The sequence below is a fragment of the Gobio gobio genome (assembly GCF_949357685.1).
Source record: "Gobio gobio genome assembly, chromosome: 24".
Lineage (NCBI taxonomy): Eukaryota > Metazoa > Chordata > Actinopteri > Cypriniformes > Gobionidae > Gobio > Gobio gobio.
In genome coordinates this window covers 5112078-5128081 of record NC_137120.1, presented here as the reverse complement: position 1 = coordinate 5128081, position 16004 = coordinate 5112078, and the positions used below count along the sequence as shown (strand labels likewise).

General features: G+C 38.6%; 2 protein-coding genes across 3 annotated transcripts in view; both read right to left on the bottom strand.

The window, feature by feature from the left end:
• tbxa2r (thromboxane A2 receptor) overlaps window positions 1-16004 on the bottom strand; it is a 285760-nt gene that overhangs the window by 180211 nt on the left and 89545 nt on the right. The window lies entirely within an intron of this gene.
• Window positions 934-1887, bottom strand: gpr35.2 (G protein-coupled receptor 35, tandem duplicate 2; the record flags this gene model as incomplete). Its single annotated transcript, XM_079807993.1, has 1 exon — window positions 934-1887. One exon carries the CDS (start codon window positions 1885-1887, stop codon window positions 934-936), a length of 954 nt encoding a protein of 317 aa, XP_079664119.1.

The following is a 16004-nucleotide window of genomic DNA, read 5'->3' as shown; positions in this document are numbered from 1 at the left end:
CCAAGACAGTTCAAACTCCAACTGACAAAATTCAAATTTTGACAGTTGGAGAGGCTCATCAGACTCCATTAACTGCTATTCTATATACTATTTCTAAACCAATGAGACTCACTTCAACTTCCATTCTATCTGTCCGCCCGTCATCCATCCATCCATCCATCCATCCATCCATCCATCCATCCATCCATCCATCCATCCATCTATCTATCTCTCTCTCTATCTCTCTATCTATCTATCTATCTATCTATCTATCTATCTCTATCTGTCCGCCCGTCATCCATCTATCTATCTATCTATCTATCTGTCCGCCCGTCATCCATCTATCTATCTATCTATCTATCTGTCCGCCCGTCATCCATCTATCTATCTATCTATCTGTCTATCTGTCTATCTGTCTATCTGTCTATCTATCTGTCTGTCTGTCTGTCTGTCTGTCTGTCTGTCTGTCTGTCTGTCTGTCTATCTATCTATCTATCTATCTATCTATCTATCTAATAACTTTTTTTATCTAGTTTCTATATAATGTCCTGATGGCTCTACAAAACAAATCTCCAAACCTGCTATTTCAATCTTTTAGAAAACTCAATCAGAGTTGATCTGAACACCATTTTTGCTACTGAAGTTTACATTTTAAAGGCAATTTGTAATGAAATTGAATAAAACACCCCGTGTTTGTGATTTGAATGGCTAAAATGCATTTGAAAACATCATTTAGAGTGATGAATCAATGAATACTCATTTTAACCACTGAGTCGGTTCATTTGAAACAACGAGTCGATTCAGTGAATCAAATTAATCATGTTTTTGCTACTGAAGATTACATTTTAAACGCTGTAGAAGCCAGATGTAATGATGGCGGTGTGCACCAGGGGTGTTCATATCACATGACACTATATTAAAACATTGATTCAAACACATTTTGATAATGCCAAGTCATCGTGAAACCTTTTTATAGTCACATTCATATTCTTCACTTGTAGTTTGTTTCGCGCCGCACAACATCCAAGACGTTTTGGTGGCAAAGTAATAACTGAAGCAGTCCAAAGCGCAGTTCATACTGGAGACGCACATCGCGAAGTGGACAAAATTATGCGCGAGAAACTGCACGTCACAACTGTAGCGATAAGCCTGCGCGACGTACTTCAGGAAGAAGCCGAAGTGGACGGGGAAAAAACACACGACGAACACAATCAGATTAGCCTTGATGATGGACAAGCACTGGATCTTCTCGCTCCGGGATCCGATTTCCAGCTGTTTCCGAAGCGTGTGGATGACTCGAACGGAGCAGAACAGCATGATGAGAAACGGCACGAGGAACCCCACCACGTCCAGCACGAGGATGAACGCCAGAGGAAGCTCCTCCTCTTTATTCTTCTGGAAGCACTTGATCGTGCTGTTGTGCTTCGGGTCGTCCACGCGATGGAAAGCCGCGCTGAACAAGCACGTGACCAACCAAACGAGCGCGCAAACCACCAGAGCGTTTCGACATCCCAGAACATTCCTGGCCTTCATGGGATACTTGATGGCCACGTAGCGCACCACACTGACCGCGGTGACCGTGAAGATGCTCACGTACATGTTGACGTAGTAAACCGACACCAGAACGTAACACAGCTCTTTGTTCGTTTGGTCCCAGAGTTTGGAAAAATCCCATGTCTTTTCATAGTAGGACGCGATGCGGACGGGAAGAAGCACCAGCACGACGCAGTCGGCGACGGCCATATTGGTGATGTAGATGTTCATGTAGGTCCAGCTGGCTCTGGGACGCCGGAAGAACATCACCAGGACGTATATGTTTCCCGGGACCCCGAGGATGAAGGTGGGGATCAGAGCGGCCAGCTGAAGGTTCTGGATGCCGGTGGTGATGTTCAGGGAGCAGTTGGACATCTTCAACCTGAATACAAACTTGATTATCAACTTACACTGAAAAATACAACTGCATTAAATAATGTTTTGAGATGGTTTTAAACAATTTTCTGAAGACACAAATAAGAAATGTTGGAAAGAATGTTTAAACATGAAACTAAACCGCCAGTAGATTGCGGTGAGCGTCTTAAAGGGTTAGTTCACCCAAAAATGAAAATTCTGTCATTAATGAGTTCCCCTCATGTTGTTGGACACCCGTAAGACCTCCGTTCATCTTCAGACACAAATGAAAATATTTTAGTTGAAATCCGATGGCTCAGAAAGGCCTCCATTGGCACCCATAAAAGGTACTAAAGACGTCGTTACAAAGTCCATCTCACTACAGTGGTTCTACAATTTATGAAACGACGAGAATAGTTTTTGAGCGCAAAAAAACCCTAAATAACGACTTATATAGTGATGACCGATTTCAAAACACAGCATCATGAAGCTTCAGAGCGTTATGAATCAGTGAGTCGAATCATGATTCGGAACGCGTGTGAACAGACTGATCTCATGAAATGGCGTATGTATGACACACCAATTCGTATGCCATTTTGGCGTGCTATCAAGACACGTAATCGCTTTTTAACGTGTTTATCAACACCGTTTCATTCTATCCCCCTACACTGCCCCTACCCATCACACACACACACACACAGCCCCTAAACCTAGCAACCATCACAAGCAACATTCTGCATTTTTACATTTTCAAAAACTAAAATATGTTTATGTTTATAAATCCATTTACAACCCCAAATCAGAAAAAGTTGGGACAGTATGGAAAACGCAAAAAAAAAAAAAAAAACAAGTGATTTCTAAATTTACTTTGACTTGTATTTCATTGCAGACAATATGAACACAAACTATTTCATGTTTTGTCCGGTCAACTTCATGTCATTTGTAAATATGCATCCTTTCCTGTCATTCAGACCTGCAACACATTTACAAAAAAGTTGGGACAGGAGCAATTTAGGGCTAGTAATGAGGTAAAATGGTTAAATAATGATGTGATTTGAAACAGGTGATGTCAACAGGTGATTGTAATTATGATTTGGTACAAAAGCAGCATCCGAGAAAGGTCTAATCCTTTAGGAGCAAAGATGGGCCGAGGATCGCCAGTTTGCCAACAAACACGTGAGAAAATTATTGAAATGTTTAAAAACAATGTTCCTCAAAGAAAGATAGGAAGAGATTTGTATATTTCACATTCAACAGTGCATAACATAATTAAAAGATTCAAGGAATCTGGAGGAATTTCAGTGCGTAAAGGACAAGGGTGCAAGCCTAAGCTGAACAACCGTGATCTCCGATCCCTCAGGCGGCACTGCATCAAGAATCGTCATTCATCTAGAAGCGATATCACCACATAGGCTCAGGACTACTTTGGCAAACCTTTATCAAGTACCACAATACGTAGTTACATCCACAAATGCCAGTTAAAACTGTTCTGTGCCAAAAGGAAGCCCTACGTTAACAGTGTCCAGAAGCGCCGTCGACTTCTCTGGGCTCGGAGGCATCTGAGATGGACCATCACACAGTGGAAACGTGTACTGTGGTCAGATGAATCAGTATTTCGGGTATTTTTTTGGGAGGAATGGACGCCGTGTGCCCCGGACCAAAGAAGAAAAGGATCATCCAGACTGTTACCAGCAACAAGTCCAAAAGCCAGGGTCTGTCATGGTATGGGGTTGTGTCAGTGCCCTTGGCAAAGGTAACTTGCACTTCTGTGAAGGCACCATTAATGCTGAAAAGTACATAGAGATTTTGGAGCATAATATGCTGCCTTCAAGAAGACATCTTTTCCAGGGACGTCCATGCATATTTCAACAAGACAATGCAAAACCACATTCTGCACACAATACAAAGTCCTGGCTGCGGAGGAAGAGGGTACGGGTACTTGACTGGCCTGCCTGCAGTCCCGACCTGTCTCCAATAGAGAATGTGTGGCGCATTTTGAAGCGCAAAATGCAACAACAAGACCCCGTACTGTTGCCCAACTTAAGACTTGTTTGCAGGAAGAATGGGACAAAATTACACCTGAAACACTTCATCACTTGGTGTCTTCAGTCCCTAAACGTCTTTTAAGTGTTGTGAAAAGGAATGGCAACATTACAAAGTGGTAAATGCTTTACTGTCCCAACTTTTTTTTAAATGTGTTGCAGGTCTGAATGACAGGAAAGGATGCATATTTACAAATGACATGAAGTTGACCAGACAAAACATGAAATATTTAGTGTTCATATTGTCTGCAATGAAATACAAGTCAAAGTAAATTTAGAATTTTTTATTTGCGTTTTCCATACTGGTCGCAACTTTTTCTGATTTGGGGTTGTACATTCACGCGGAATCACACGGCGTAGACATACACGCGGATAGCTCAAAATGCGTACAGATAACACGCCATTTGGCTTTAGAAAGTGGCGTGTATGTTTACGCAAAGTCATGATGTCATGTTGGTGAGAAACTGCTGAAATCATGTGACTTTGGCGATTCAAACCGCTGAATCGACTCACTGATTCATAACGCTTCGAAGCTTCATGATGCTGATTTTGAAATCAGTCATCACTATATAAGTCGTTATTTAGGTTTTTTCAAAAACTATTCTCGTCGCTTCATAAAGTTATTGTAGAACCCCTGTAGTAAGATGGACTTTGTAACGATGTCTTTAGTACCTTTTATGGGTCTTGAGAGTGTAAAGTGCATTGAGCCAATGGAGGCCTTTCTGAGCCATCAGATTTAGCGTGGCTGAAGGTTGGTCATAGTGACAACAGCCAATCACATCACTTGCTGCGTCTGCTCTTGGGCTGCATGAACGCAATTGGCTAGGGTATTTGCATAGGGCGATCTGATTGGATGACCTCTGCATTGGCGCTTGAAAAGTTGAGAAATCTTCAACTTCTGCCGCTTGCAACGCGAGTGAAGCGACGCGACGGATCCCACAATTGACCAATCGGTAAGCCCCTCCCCTCGAACCCAGATGAGCCAATAGCAGTTGGCTTTATTCGCTTCCGGTGTGAATGCACCAAAACATGTAAGTGACTTCTATACACTATTGTTTATTGAACTGTTGTATGAAGTGTCATTTTCAGTCGTGATGGTGTTCAGGAAAACAGCACTCTTGGTCGTGTGATGTTGCTTAACTGAATCATACGTTAAATATAAAAACTCTTCCGCTCTGCTCATTTGTTTCGATTTCTCCTCGAGGGGCTGCGCGAGCCTCAAAAGAGCAACTTTGTTATCATCGGTACATTTGGTGATTCCCTAGTTATTGACGTTTTAATCTGGTTGGGCAAGTAAAATTCTCTTTGCCTCGCAACAGAAAGGGCCTCGGCTTGCACTTGAAATAGCCCCGCCTCCAAAATGAATAAAAATGATATGGTGCAAAAAAGTCTTGGTATAAATTCTTGATTTTAATATTTATAAGCAATATCACATGAACAAAAGTGCTGTTTTCCCGAATATCAGCATGTTTGCAAATACTGATTTTATACAGCAATTCAATAAACAATACGTTTATGAGGTGACTAAGTCTATTTTTCCTCTATTTCATTCCAAGGCTCATTGATGCACGTGAAAGGCTGGCCCGTGTGCGGAAGTGACTTAAACTGCAGTTCATGAACTGGCCACTAGAGACAGACTCCAGACGGAGCAGAATCTCATTGAGCTCATGTTAAAATGCCCAACTTTACAGCAGAAGAACACGTTTAGTTTTGGTCTATACGGCTAATTTTGCCCTTCATGACGACTGTGAGGGGGGTGAATTTTTTTTAACTCATTCGTTTACATTATATAAAGCCTTAAAGTTCTGCATAATTAAGGGCGTGGCCACTTTGAGTGACAGGTGGATTGCCGTTTGTCGGCTGTCTGTTAATCATCACCATTAGCTCCGCCCACGTCCCGCCTCTTTGCCCATTTTCTGTTATCCGGGAGTGACGCGCGATATGGCGACGGCCAGCACGACCCTACTTTACGCTTCAAAACTGCTCTTCAGAATCCGATGGGTGACGTCACGGAGCACAACAACGAGTTTCGTTACTGAATGAATGCGTTTTATGAACGAATCGTTCTAATGAATGACTCGACGACTCATTTCTGTTTCTGAATGAACCAGCTGCTTTAGGATGACTCAATGAATCGTTTGAGTAAATGACTCACTTGTTAACACAATGATTTGCCGCCACATACTGGTTTTATTATCATTTCATCTTAGATGAAGATTAAATGCTGTAACGTCATTGTTACAATAGTTCTGGTTAGAGAGATAGAATGCGTTTATAAACATACTGGTGCTCTTTGGTTATTTCTGAGCCGGAAAATGTTGCGTTTTGTTTGTTTTTTTACTTCATCGGAATGGTAAGAAACTTGATAAACATTTTGTCACTTGCTATGTGATCACAAAAAAAAAAAACATGTACATGATAAAAAAAAGGTGAAATGGTCCTGAAAAAATTAGGCACACTTGTACTCCTCGCGGTCACAAATGAGCGCATTGAAATAAATGGGAAACTAATTTCACCAAGTGAACACTTTTGGTTCTGCGGCCAAACAAAATAGCTGAAAGCTAATTTTGTGAGAAAACCTCAAATTTGGAACACATCTTGTTTAGATTTAATATTTTTGCGCAGTTTTCATAACACTGCAAACTCTAACGCTCAAAATAATTCATTGGTTTGAGTAGAGCCAACTCAAATTAAACAAATTAGTTCAATCTAATTAACTTTTATTGGCATTTAGAACTTTCGTTTTCTTTTGAGTTCTCAAAACTGACACATTTGAAGTAATCTGAACTCGCTCAGAGGTTTTTCTTTTGTTTGTTTTATGAACTTGTTTCTTTTAATTTATACTTACTTAAATTTAACCGAAACTGGGCTGGGATTTCTATGTCCCAGCATGCTTTGCCATGACATTCAAAAGGGAGAGGAAATGTTAAAATTAAGTGTTATATTGTAAATATAATTTAGTACCTGTGGGATTACAAATGTAAAATCTGCTGACCCTACATCCTGATATAACATCACATGAAAAACCACATGGTATTTCACAGGCATTCAGTGGGCAGTCCTTGAAGGGATAGTTCACCCAAAAATGAAAATTAGCCCATGATTTCCTCACCCTCAAGTCATCCGAGGTGTGTATGACATTCTTCTTTCAGACGAACACAATCAGAGTAATATTAAAAATGTCCTGGCTAATCCAAGCTTTATAATGGCAGTGAAGGTTGCTCTGTTTTTGATGTCCATAATAGTGCATCTGTCCATCATAAAAGTGCATCTGTCCATCATAAAAGTGCATCTGTCCATCATAAAAGTGCATCTGTCCATCATAAAAGTGCATCCATCCATAATAAAAGTGCATTTATCAATCATAAAAGTGCATCCATCCATCATAAAAGTGCATCCATCCATCATAAAAGTGCATCCATCCATCATAAAAGTGCATCCATCCATCATAAAAGTGCATCCATCCATCATAAAAGTGCATCCATCCATCATAAAAGTGCATCCATCTAGGGTTGGGCGATGTCCCCTAAATTGGCAGTTGACGATGTTTACAGTAAAACATTGTGATGGTCGATGATATCGTCGTTTTGGGGGTGGGGGGGGGGGGTAATTAGGTAAATAGGTAAATAAATACTATAAATAAATAAATACATAAATACTATTTTCTACTTAAAACGATCATTTTGTTATTTTTACTAACCCAAATAATGACTCATCCGCTATGTTGCACGTGAGGGGGAAAATAGCTTCCTTCCAGAGTTGAGCTCTTTATATTTTAATATATCTTTTTACATAAATACTATTCTCTACTTTTAAAAATTAATTTCGTTATTTTACTAACCCAGTGTTTTGTATGTGAATGCTGTTTCACGTGAATATTACCACAGGAGTCAAGCACAAAGCTTTGTTTAGTCTAGAAAGGAAATAATGGTCAGAGAGCTGTTTTTCATTCTGTTTTGTAATCTGGATCTGGTCACTCGATTTTCCGTGAATTTTAACAATAGGCCTAGTCCATTTTATCCCAATGGACATGGACATCTCGTTTCTTTTCCCAAATCTTCACTCACGTCGCACCCATGTTCGCTGGGGATTATAAACGTTTCTCCCTTTCGTTTGCTTATAATTAAGTCTTTTATAACTATTCACATCCTTTACTGTGGGAAAGTATAACAAAACACTGTGGGACGAATATTTATTTTACTTCAAATTGAATTTAACACAGTTTGTTCTTGTTATTAAACTTAGTAAGGCGCGTCAAGTTTGGTTTATTTGAATAGCGCATTTCACACACACCGGTGATTTTAGTTTTGTTTTCTCTGGCAGTGAATAATCAAACATTGCCTAAATGTCTTGACCTTGTGGAAGATAAAATCCGCTCTTCAGACATTTTACAAACAGTGTTGCCTTGCAATATCAGAAGAAAACATGAAGATGAAGATATTCAAGAAGGTCTATCCTTGTGTCCCATTCCTCTCAAAGCGCAGAGCGGTATGAATCAGTATGAATCAAATATTTTTCTAACTAATATTTAATTTTCTTATATTCTTGAGGTAACCATTATTTACTGAAAATCGTTTAAATGTTTTATAGGCTGTGTTGTTTCACTGACGGAAGTGCTAAAATAAACACGCATGCTTATGGATGTTTCAGCCTCAAATGATTTCAAAATGTAGGCTATATATATCTGGCATAGACTACAGTATTTAAAATAGCATATATGCATTAGTTACATTCTCAATTTAATTTACAGAGCAATCCCTGCTAAGTTTTTAGTTGAACTAATACTATAGAAGCAGATTAGTGTGTGTCGCACTCACAAAAGTGCATCTCTCCGTCATAAAAGTGCATCTCTCTGTCATAAAACTGCATCAATCATCATAAAAGTGCATCTCTCCGTCATAAAAGTGCATCTATCCATCATAAAAGTGCATCTATCCATCATAAAAGTGCATCTCTCCGTCATAAAAGTGCATCTATCCATCATAAAAGTGCATCTATCTATCATAAAAGTGCATCTATCCATCATAAAACTGCATCAATTATCATAAAAGTGCATCTATCCATCATAAAAGTGCATCTCTCCGTCATAAAAGTGCATCTATCCATCATAAAAGTGCATCTCTCCGTCATAAAAGTGCATCTATCCATCATAAAAGTGCATCTATCCATCATAAAACTGCATCAATTATCATAAAAGTGCATCTATCCATCATAAAAGTGCATCTCTCCGTCATAAAAGTGCATCTATCCATCATAAAAGTGCATCTCTCCGTCATAAAAGTGCATCTATCCATCATAAAAGTGCATCTATCCATCATAAAAGTGCATCTCTCCGTCATAAAAGTGCATCTATCCATCATAAAAGTGCATCTCTCCGTCATAAAAGTGCATCTATCCATCATAAAAGTGCATCTCTCCGTCATAAAAGTGCATCTCTCCGTCATAAAAGTGCATCTATCCATCATAAAAGTCAGGGACGTCACTAGGATTGGAAGACAGGGGGGGGGGGGCTTAGCCCCCAGGGTATTTGTAACTTGCGTTTGCAAAATCTTTGCACGCACATCTAGAGCTACACTAATGTCAACAACCAGTCAAGAAACCAAGATGTTAACAAGTAAAACATGACAGACATGTCCTCTACTTCCATTTCGACTCGTTAAAGAAAAGTCACTGTAATGTTAGCTTTTAGACACATCAAAGCTGATGGGGGAATTTACTTATAGGCCAGACTTTGCTCCTGATGAGTTACTATAAGCAATGACTTAATGGTCCTGTTCTTCGTGATCCCATTTTTCAAACTTTAGTTAGTGTGTAATGTTGCTGTTAGAGCATTTATAACACCTGTAAAATGATAAAGCTCAAAGTTCAATGCCAAGCGAGATATTTTATTTAACAGAAGTTCCCTTTCAAAGCCTACAGCGAACGGCCGGTTTGGACTACATCCTGGTATTTCCTGCTTTAATTACGTCAGTAGAACAGTAGAACAGACTAACCTCCGCCCACAAGAACGCACGAAAAAGGGGGCGTGGTCTTGTTGCTCCCTCGTGGAGAATAGGAAGTGTTGCGTTCGGTTGCGTTCGTATAGTTTGTTTGTCGCCATGTCGTCGAGACGCTGTTATTTTCATCCCGGAGTCAAGTCACCTTTGTTTGGCTTTCCCAGGGACGCTGTACTTAGAGATCATTGAGCGCATGCATCCCCGTTATGGTAAGAGGCGCGACCTTTCCGGTAACGTGCGCTCTGCGTGCCCTAAGCTGCTGTCCAATCACAACACGGGAACCGCTGGCACAATCAGAACTCGTTACGTGTTTCAGTAAACGTGTACAGATCAGTAAATTGTGTGAAAAATACTGTGTTTTTTTTACACGCGAAACATGAACACATGTTATATTGCACACTGTAAACACAATCAAAGCTTCAAAAAAACATGAAAAACGGGACCTTTAAATGCTATCTGTCCGCTCATGTAAATGTATGATAAAGTAATAGCATACTATATCTAATTCCTCTCTATATAAAATAAATTGTCCACAGAATGCTATTTAATTACACAGAACCACATGTATTCAACCCATTTTTGAGCTAAAATATACATCACACCCTATACTAAATGTACCCTATAAAATAGCCTACTCATCTGACACACACACACACACACACACACACACACACACACACACACACACACACACACACACACACACACACACACACACACACACACTCATCTGGACTGAAGCAGCAAACATTCAGTGTAAGAGTAAATTACATAACATTATTTAATATTTGAATCACAGCTTATAGTGTTTTGACATCGACAACCCAACTGCATTTTACCTCAAACTTTCTAAAGTAGCAATCGCTTCTCGGGTCGACATTAACACACGGACAAAATTATATTCTGTTTTTATACCACTTTAAGAGAGTGTGATGGAACATCATAAACACATTGTGTAAAGGTGTTCACGAGATACTAATCTTTCGCGAACTTCCTTTCAACGTCGAACACTCGTTCTCATGAAGACGGAGGGGAGGGGCTGTGTGTGTGTGTGTGTGTGTGTGTGTGTGTGTGTGTGTGTGTGGGGCGCGCGTGTATGTGAGAGACGCAGGGAAAGGAAATGCAGCTGAACGTTATTTGCTTTATGAAAGACATTGATAAAGACGAAAACTAAGGGCATTTAATCTATAATTTTATTTTAGTTAGTTTTGCTGAACACATATTACAGATTTGGTTAGTTATCGTTTTTTTTTGTAATGCCTCGTTTTTATTTTTATTTCAGTTAACGACAACCCACCTAGTTTTCGTTTTTTCCTTCATTTTCGTTAACGATTAGGCCTATAACCTTGGTAACGTCGAGACGAGATGAATCCTCCATCACTTGCAGTAGCTCCGGTCTGCAACGCTCTGAAAGCGGCCACAGTTCACACCAATGAGACGAGACGCGGTGCATCATCTTAGCAACGACTCTTTGTACCTACTTCTGTCCAACTTCCGACTTTTCGGCTATTTTTTTGTAGCTGGATATATATAATTTGTTGCGTCTAAATATGAATGAGGATACGGTTTTTGATAAATCAAATTGTTATTGTTGTTCTTATTATTATTTAGGGGGGCTTAGGAACATTTTGGGGTAGCTTCAGCCCCCCTAAAATAGGTCTAACGACGTCCCTGATAAAAGTGCATCCATCCATCATAAAAGTGCATCTATCATCATACAAGTGTATCTATCTGTCATAAAAGTGCATCTATCCATCATAAAACTGCATCTATCCATCATGTAAGTGCATCCATCCATCATAAAAGTGCATCCATCCATCATAAAAGTGCATCTATCCATCATAAAAGTGCATCCGTCCGTCATAAAAGTGCATCTATCCATCATAAAAGTGCATCTATCCATCATAAAAGTGCATCCATCCATCATAAAAGTGCATCTATCCATCATAAAAGTGCATCCGTCAATCATAAAAGTGCATCTATCCATCATAAAAGTGCATCTATCCATCATAAAAGTGCATCCATCCATCATAAAAGTGCATCTATCCATCATAAAAGTGCATCCGTCCGTCATAAAAGTGCATCTATCCATCATAAAAGTGCATCCATCCATCATAAAAGTGCATCCGTCAATCATAAAAGTGCATCTATCCATCATAAAACTGCATCTATCCATCATGTAAGTGCATCTATCCATCATAAAAGTGCATCCATCCATCATAAAAGTGCATCTATCCATCATAAAAGTGCATCCATCCATCATAAAAGTGCATCTATCCATCATAAAAGTGCATCCATCCATCATAAAAGCGCATCCATCCATCATAAAAGTGCATCTATCCATCATAAAAGTGCATCCATCCATCATAAAAGTGCATCCATCCATCATAAAAGTGCATCCATCCATCATAAAAGTGCATCTATCCATCATAAAAGTGCATCTATCCATCATAAAAGTGCATCTCTCCGTCATAAAAGTGCATCTCTCCGTCATAAAAGTGCATCCATCCATCATATAAGTGCATCTCTCCGTCATAAAAGTGCATCTATCCATCATAAAACTGCATCCATCCGTCATAAAAGTGCATCCATCCATGGATAGATGCACTTTTATGATGATGGATGCACTTTTTAAAAACAGAGCAACATTCACTGCCATTATAAAGCTTGGATTAGCCAGGACATTTTTAATATATCTCTGATTGTGTTCGTCTGAAAGAAGAATGTCACATACCCCTAGGATGGCTTGAGGGCGAGTAAATCATGGGCTAATTTTCATTTTTGGGTGAACTATCCCTTTAAAGGTGTTTACCTTAAACACAGCCTTAGGAGTGACCACTAAAACAAAAGCATCTAAAGACAAAGGCAGTCGCCCCGACTGTGAGGATAATGGCACCCCAGATGCTATCAGCAGTAATTGGTCTCAAGAACTAAGACCAGGGTTCCCACTCTTTCATGAACACCAGATTCCAGGACTTTCTAAAGCACCTTTTATTTTAAATCAAGCACAATAAACACGACAAAGGTGTGTGTGTTACTGCCAATCTGCACAGTATATCAAACACCTACTGTACCTGTGTCAATCATTACTGCAGTAATGCTAAAGCATATACTGACAACTTAATAGGGGCATGTGACTATTACAATCCAATGAGGAAAGAGGCTGAGTGTACAAGAGAGAGAGAGAGAGAGTTTTAACCAGAGATGCAGCTCTTACTCCTGCTTTTAACATTTATTTCACACTGGTTTTAGTTTTTTTATTATTTTAAATCATAACTTAATTAAAACATCAAAACATCGAGATGATGATGTATACATGAATTTTCCAATTAAATGAAAAGATATGGACACGTTAATTGTTAGGCATTAAAAATATGCAAAATTATTTATTAATCACCTGTACATGGTACCTTTTTAAAAATCTATTTTAAGGCTTATAAGACCTGCACAGGGTGATATCAGCGTTTATGGAAAGTTTCCTAAACCATAAAATGACTGTAAAAAATAAAAGGACTTACCTTTATATTAATGCTAATACAACTTTATATATATATTTAATTTTTAAAAAAATTATTCGAAAATAAAAACAAATTGGTCATTTTTGACCGTCACGCAAAGGGTTAAGAGTGAAATATGAGATAATATTAATAAATAATCGCAGTCGCATTGCATACAACACGTTACTTTTTTTTTTTTTATCACATATGCATTATACACAAACGCACATGTAACATGAGATGATAGATCACATACTTTGCAATCTGCATTTCTTGTAAGCGATGCAAACGGCCACTCATGTGTCGAATTACCGAATCACAAGTTTTATAACATGGCCAGAACCAGGGTTTGGTTGAACAATGCCTTGATTCTTTCTATATTAGTTATTAAAGTATGCACAGGAATCACATTTGTTAACATTATTCATATGTCAAAGGTATAAATGTTCAAATTCTACAATATGTATTGCACATAATTATGACAATAGCAACATGAGCATTCATTGTGAAGTGTTGATGAAAAAATAGATTGAGATAGATACATTTTAAAACACTTACCTTTTCACATGCTCTACTAGAGAGAAAACCTGAGCTCTGTTCCTCTACCAGTGGGAAAACTCAGTGTCCTTCAAAACAAAAGCACAAACTCTCCCTTTATGTAGTGTATGGCTGTGTAAATACACTGAGCCGGCGATATAGATCACACACCTTTTTGGGGTGTATCTGTAGGGCATAGTTTTACTTATCTCTCTGGGTGCTTCTGTTTTATCTGTTTCTGGCATCGTCTAGAATCTGATTGTTCGAACGGTTCGTTCAAATGAACCGATTCGTTTGAGCGCATATTGTGGGGACGTCGACGCGGCATTTTTCGTGTTCTTTTTTGTACGTTAAATCAGTAATATTGATTTAGTGGAAACACCCGTTTAAGTTTGCCACTAGCTCTGAAGAGAGCCTGACTGCTGTTGGTTTATTGGATAAAAACAATCCCGAAGCTCCCATTGAGTGATTCACAACAACGTCCAAAATACACGCACTTTCACTTTTGTGCTAAACAATTAAAGTAAAATGGATTTAAGGGAATAAATAAATACGTTTAGTTTTAGGTCTAATTGTTGTTATTAACTAATTAATTAAGAAGAAAAAAAATGAGAATGATAATTTATTTTAAAATTGTGCACACATTCAGTTTTATTACCTTAACGTTTCTTGGCTCGTCACATTCACTTGTGATTTACATGAATCTATAGCATATTTTCCATTCAAAACGGTTAAGTTTCATAAAAAGTTGAGCAGTTTGCATATCGGTCGCTGAATATTTCCATCATAAACAGCGTCTAATACTTACACCATTCATTCCACGAGCTCGTTGCAGTGACCAGGTGAGGTTACAAGGTGACCAGGTGAGGTTGCAAGCCCCGCCTACTTTGATTTGATTGGCCATCTCGATCATCTTGACATTGACGAGCGACGCGTCTCGATCGCCCCCAGGTGGTTGGTCCCAGTATAGCTCCATGTATTCTAATGGATGCGAGACTAAACAAATAATTACACTTCAAAAAATCCCCCACCAAAGATGGCTTCTGTTATTTTTGGCAGTTTTTATCACGCTGATTTCATTTCAAGTGTTCGTTTTTTAAATACGTTTGGCTTTAGTTAGTTATTTGATAATACCAACGGAGGGTGTGACGTTATGATTGACAGCTGAGATTAACGGCTTCTCTGAGGCACAGTTCAGTTGGAAAATCCAGTACTACGACCTAAAAGTATGTACTCTTTTGGTGAAGAAAAAGTACATACTTTTGAGTGTGTAGCAAAAGCTTTGGGACAGACATACTACTTCGTCATCTTTAACGGACTCGGTTGCTTTACGTGCAGCCCGTCACCGTTTTAACTGCCCTGTCAATCATCGTCACAGTTCAAATCCTCCACATTCAGTTTCTTTTCCTACCATATAGAAATTGTCCCCTGTTCCTTTTGCGATAGTCTCTCTGAAGACACTGATCATATCTTTTTCTTATGTAATTTCTCCAAACTCTTCTGGATATCAATTCAGGACTGGTTGATAAAAAAAGAGGTGGTTGTTGTTGGTTTTGTTTTTTCTTTACATCATATTTTATTTGGAGTACCCAAAAACTCCTGTGTTAACTCTTTTTTGCTAAATAACATTGTAATATTAGCAAAATATTTCATCCACAAATGTAGATTCTTCAAATCCCCCCCACTACTTATTATATTTAAAAATGACTTAAAATGTTTTTCCAAAGCCCTTAATAAGATGAGAGGTCAGAGTGCTATGAAACTGCTTTATCTTTTGGCATCATTTGATTTATTGTGATTCTGCCCTTAATTTTTTATTTTTTTCTGGCTTTATTTAAATTCATGTTAATTATGATCTCTCAACTCTATTTATTTATTTTCTTTGTCCTTTCTAAATAATTTATTAGTTATACTGTGTTTGAGCCTGTAATCTCTATTTACTCTTGTAAAATGTATATTTGCCTTTGTTGTTTATATAATTTTGTATTCAATTAAAAAAAAACAACAACAAAAAACGTTTATTTTCCTACCGTATCGGAGAGAAATGTAGTCGCACGTTGGTATAT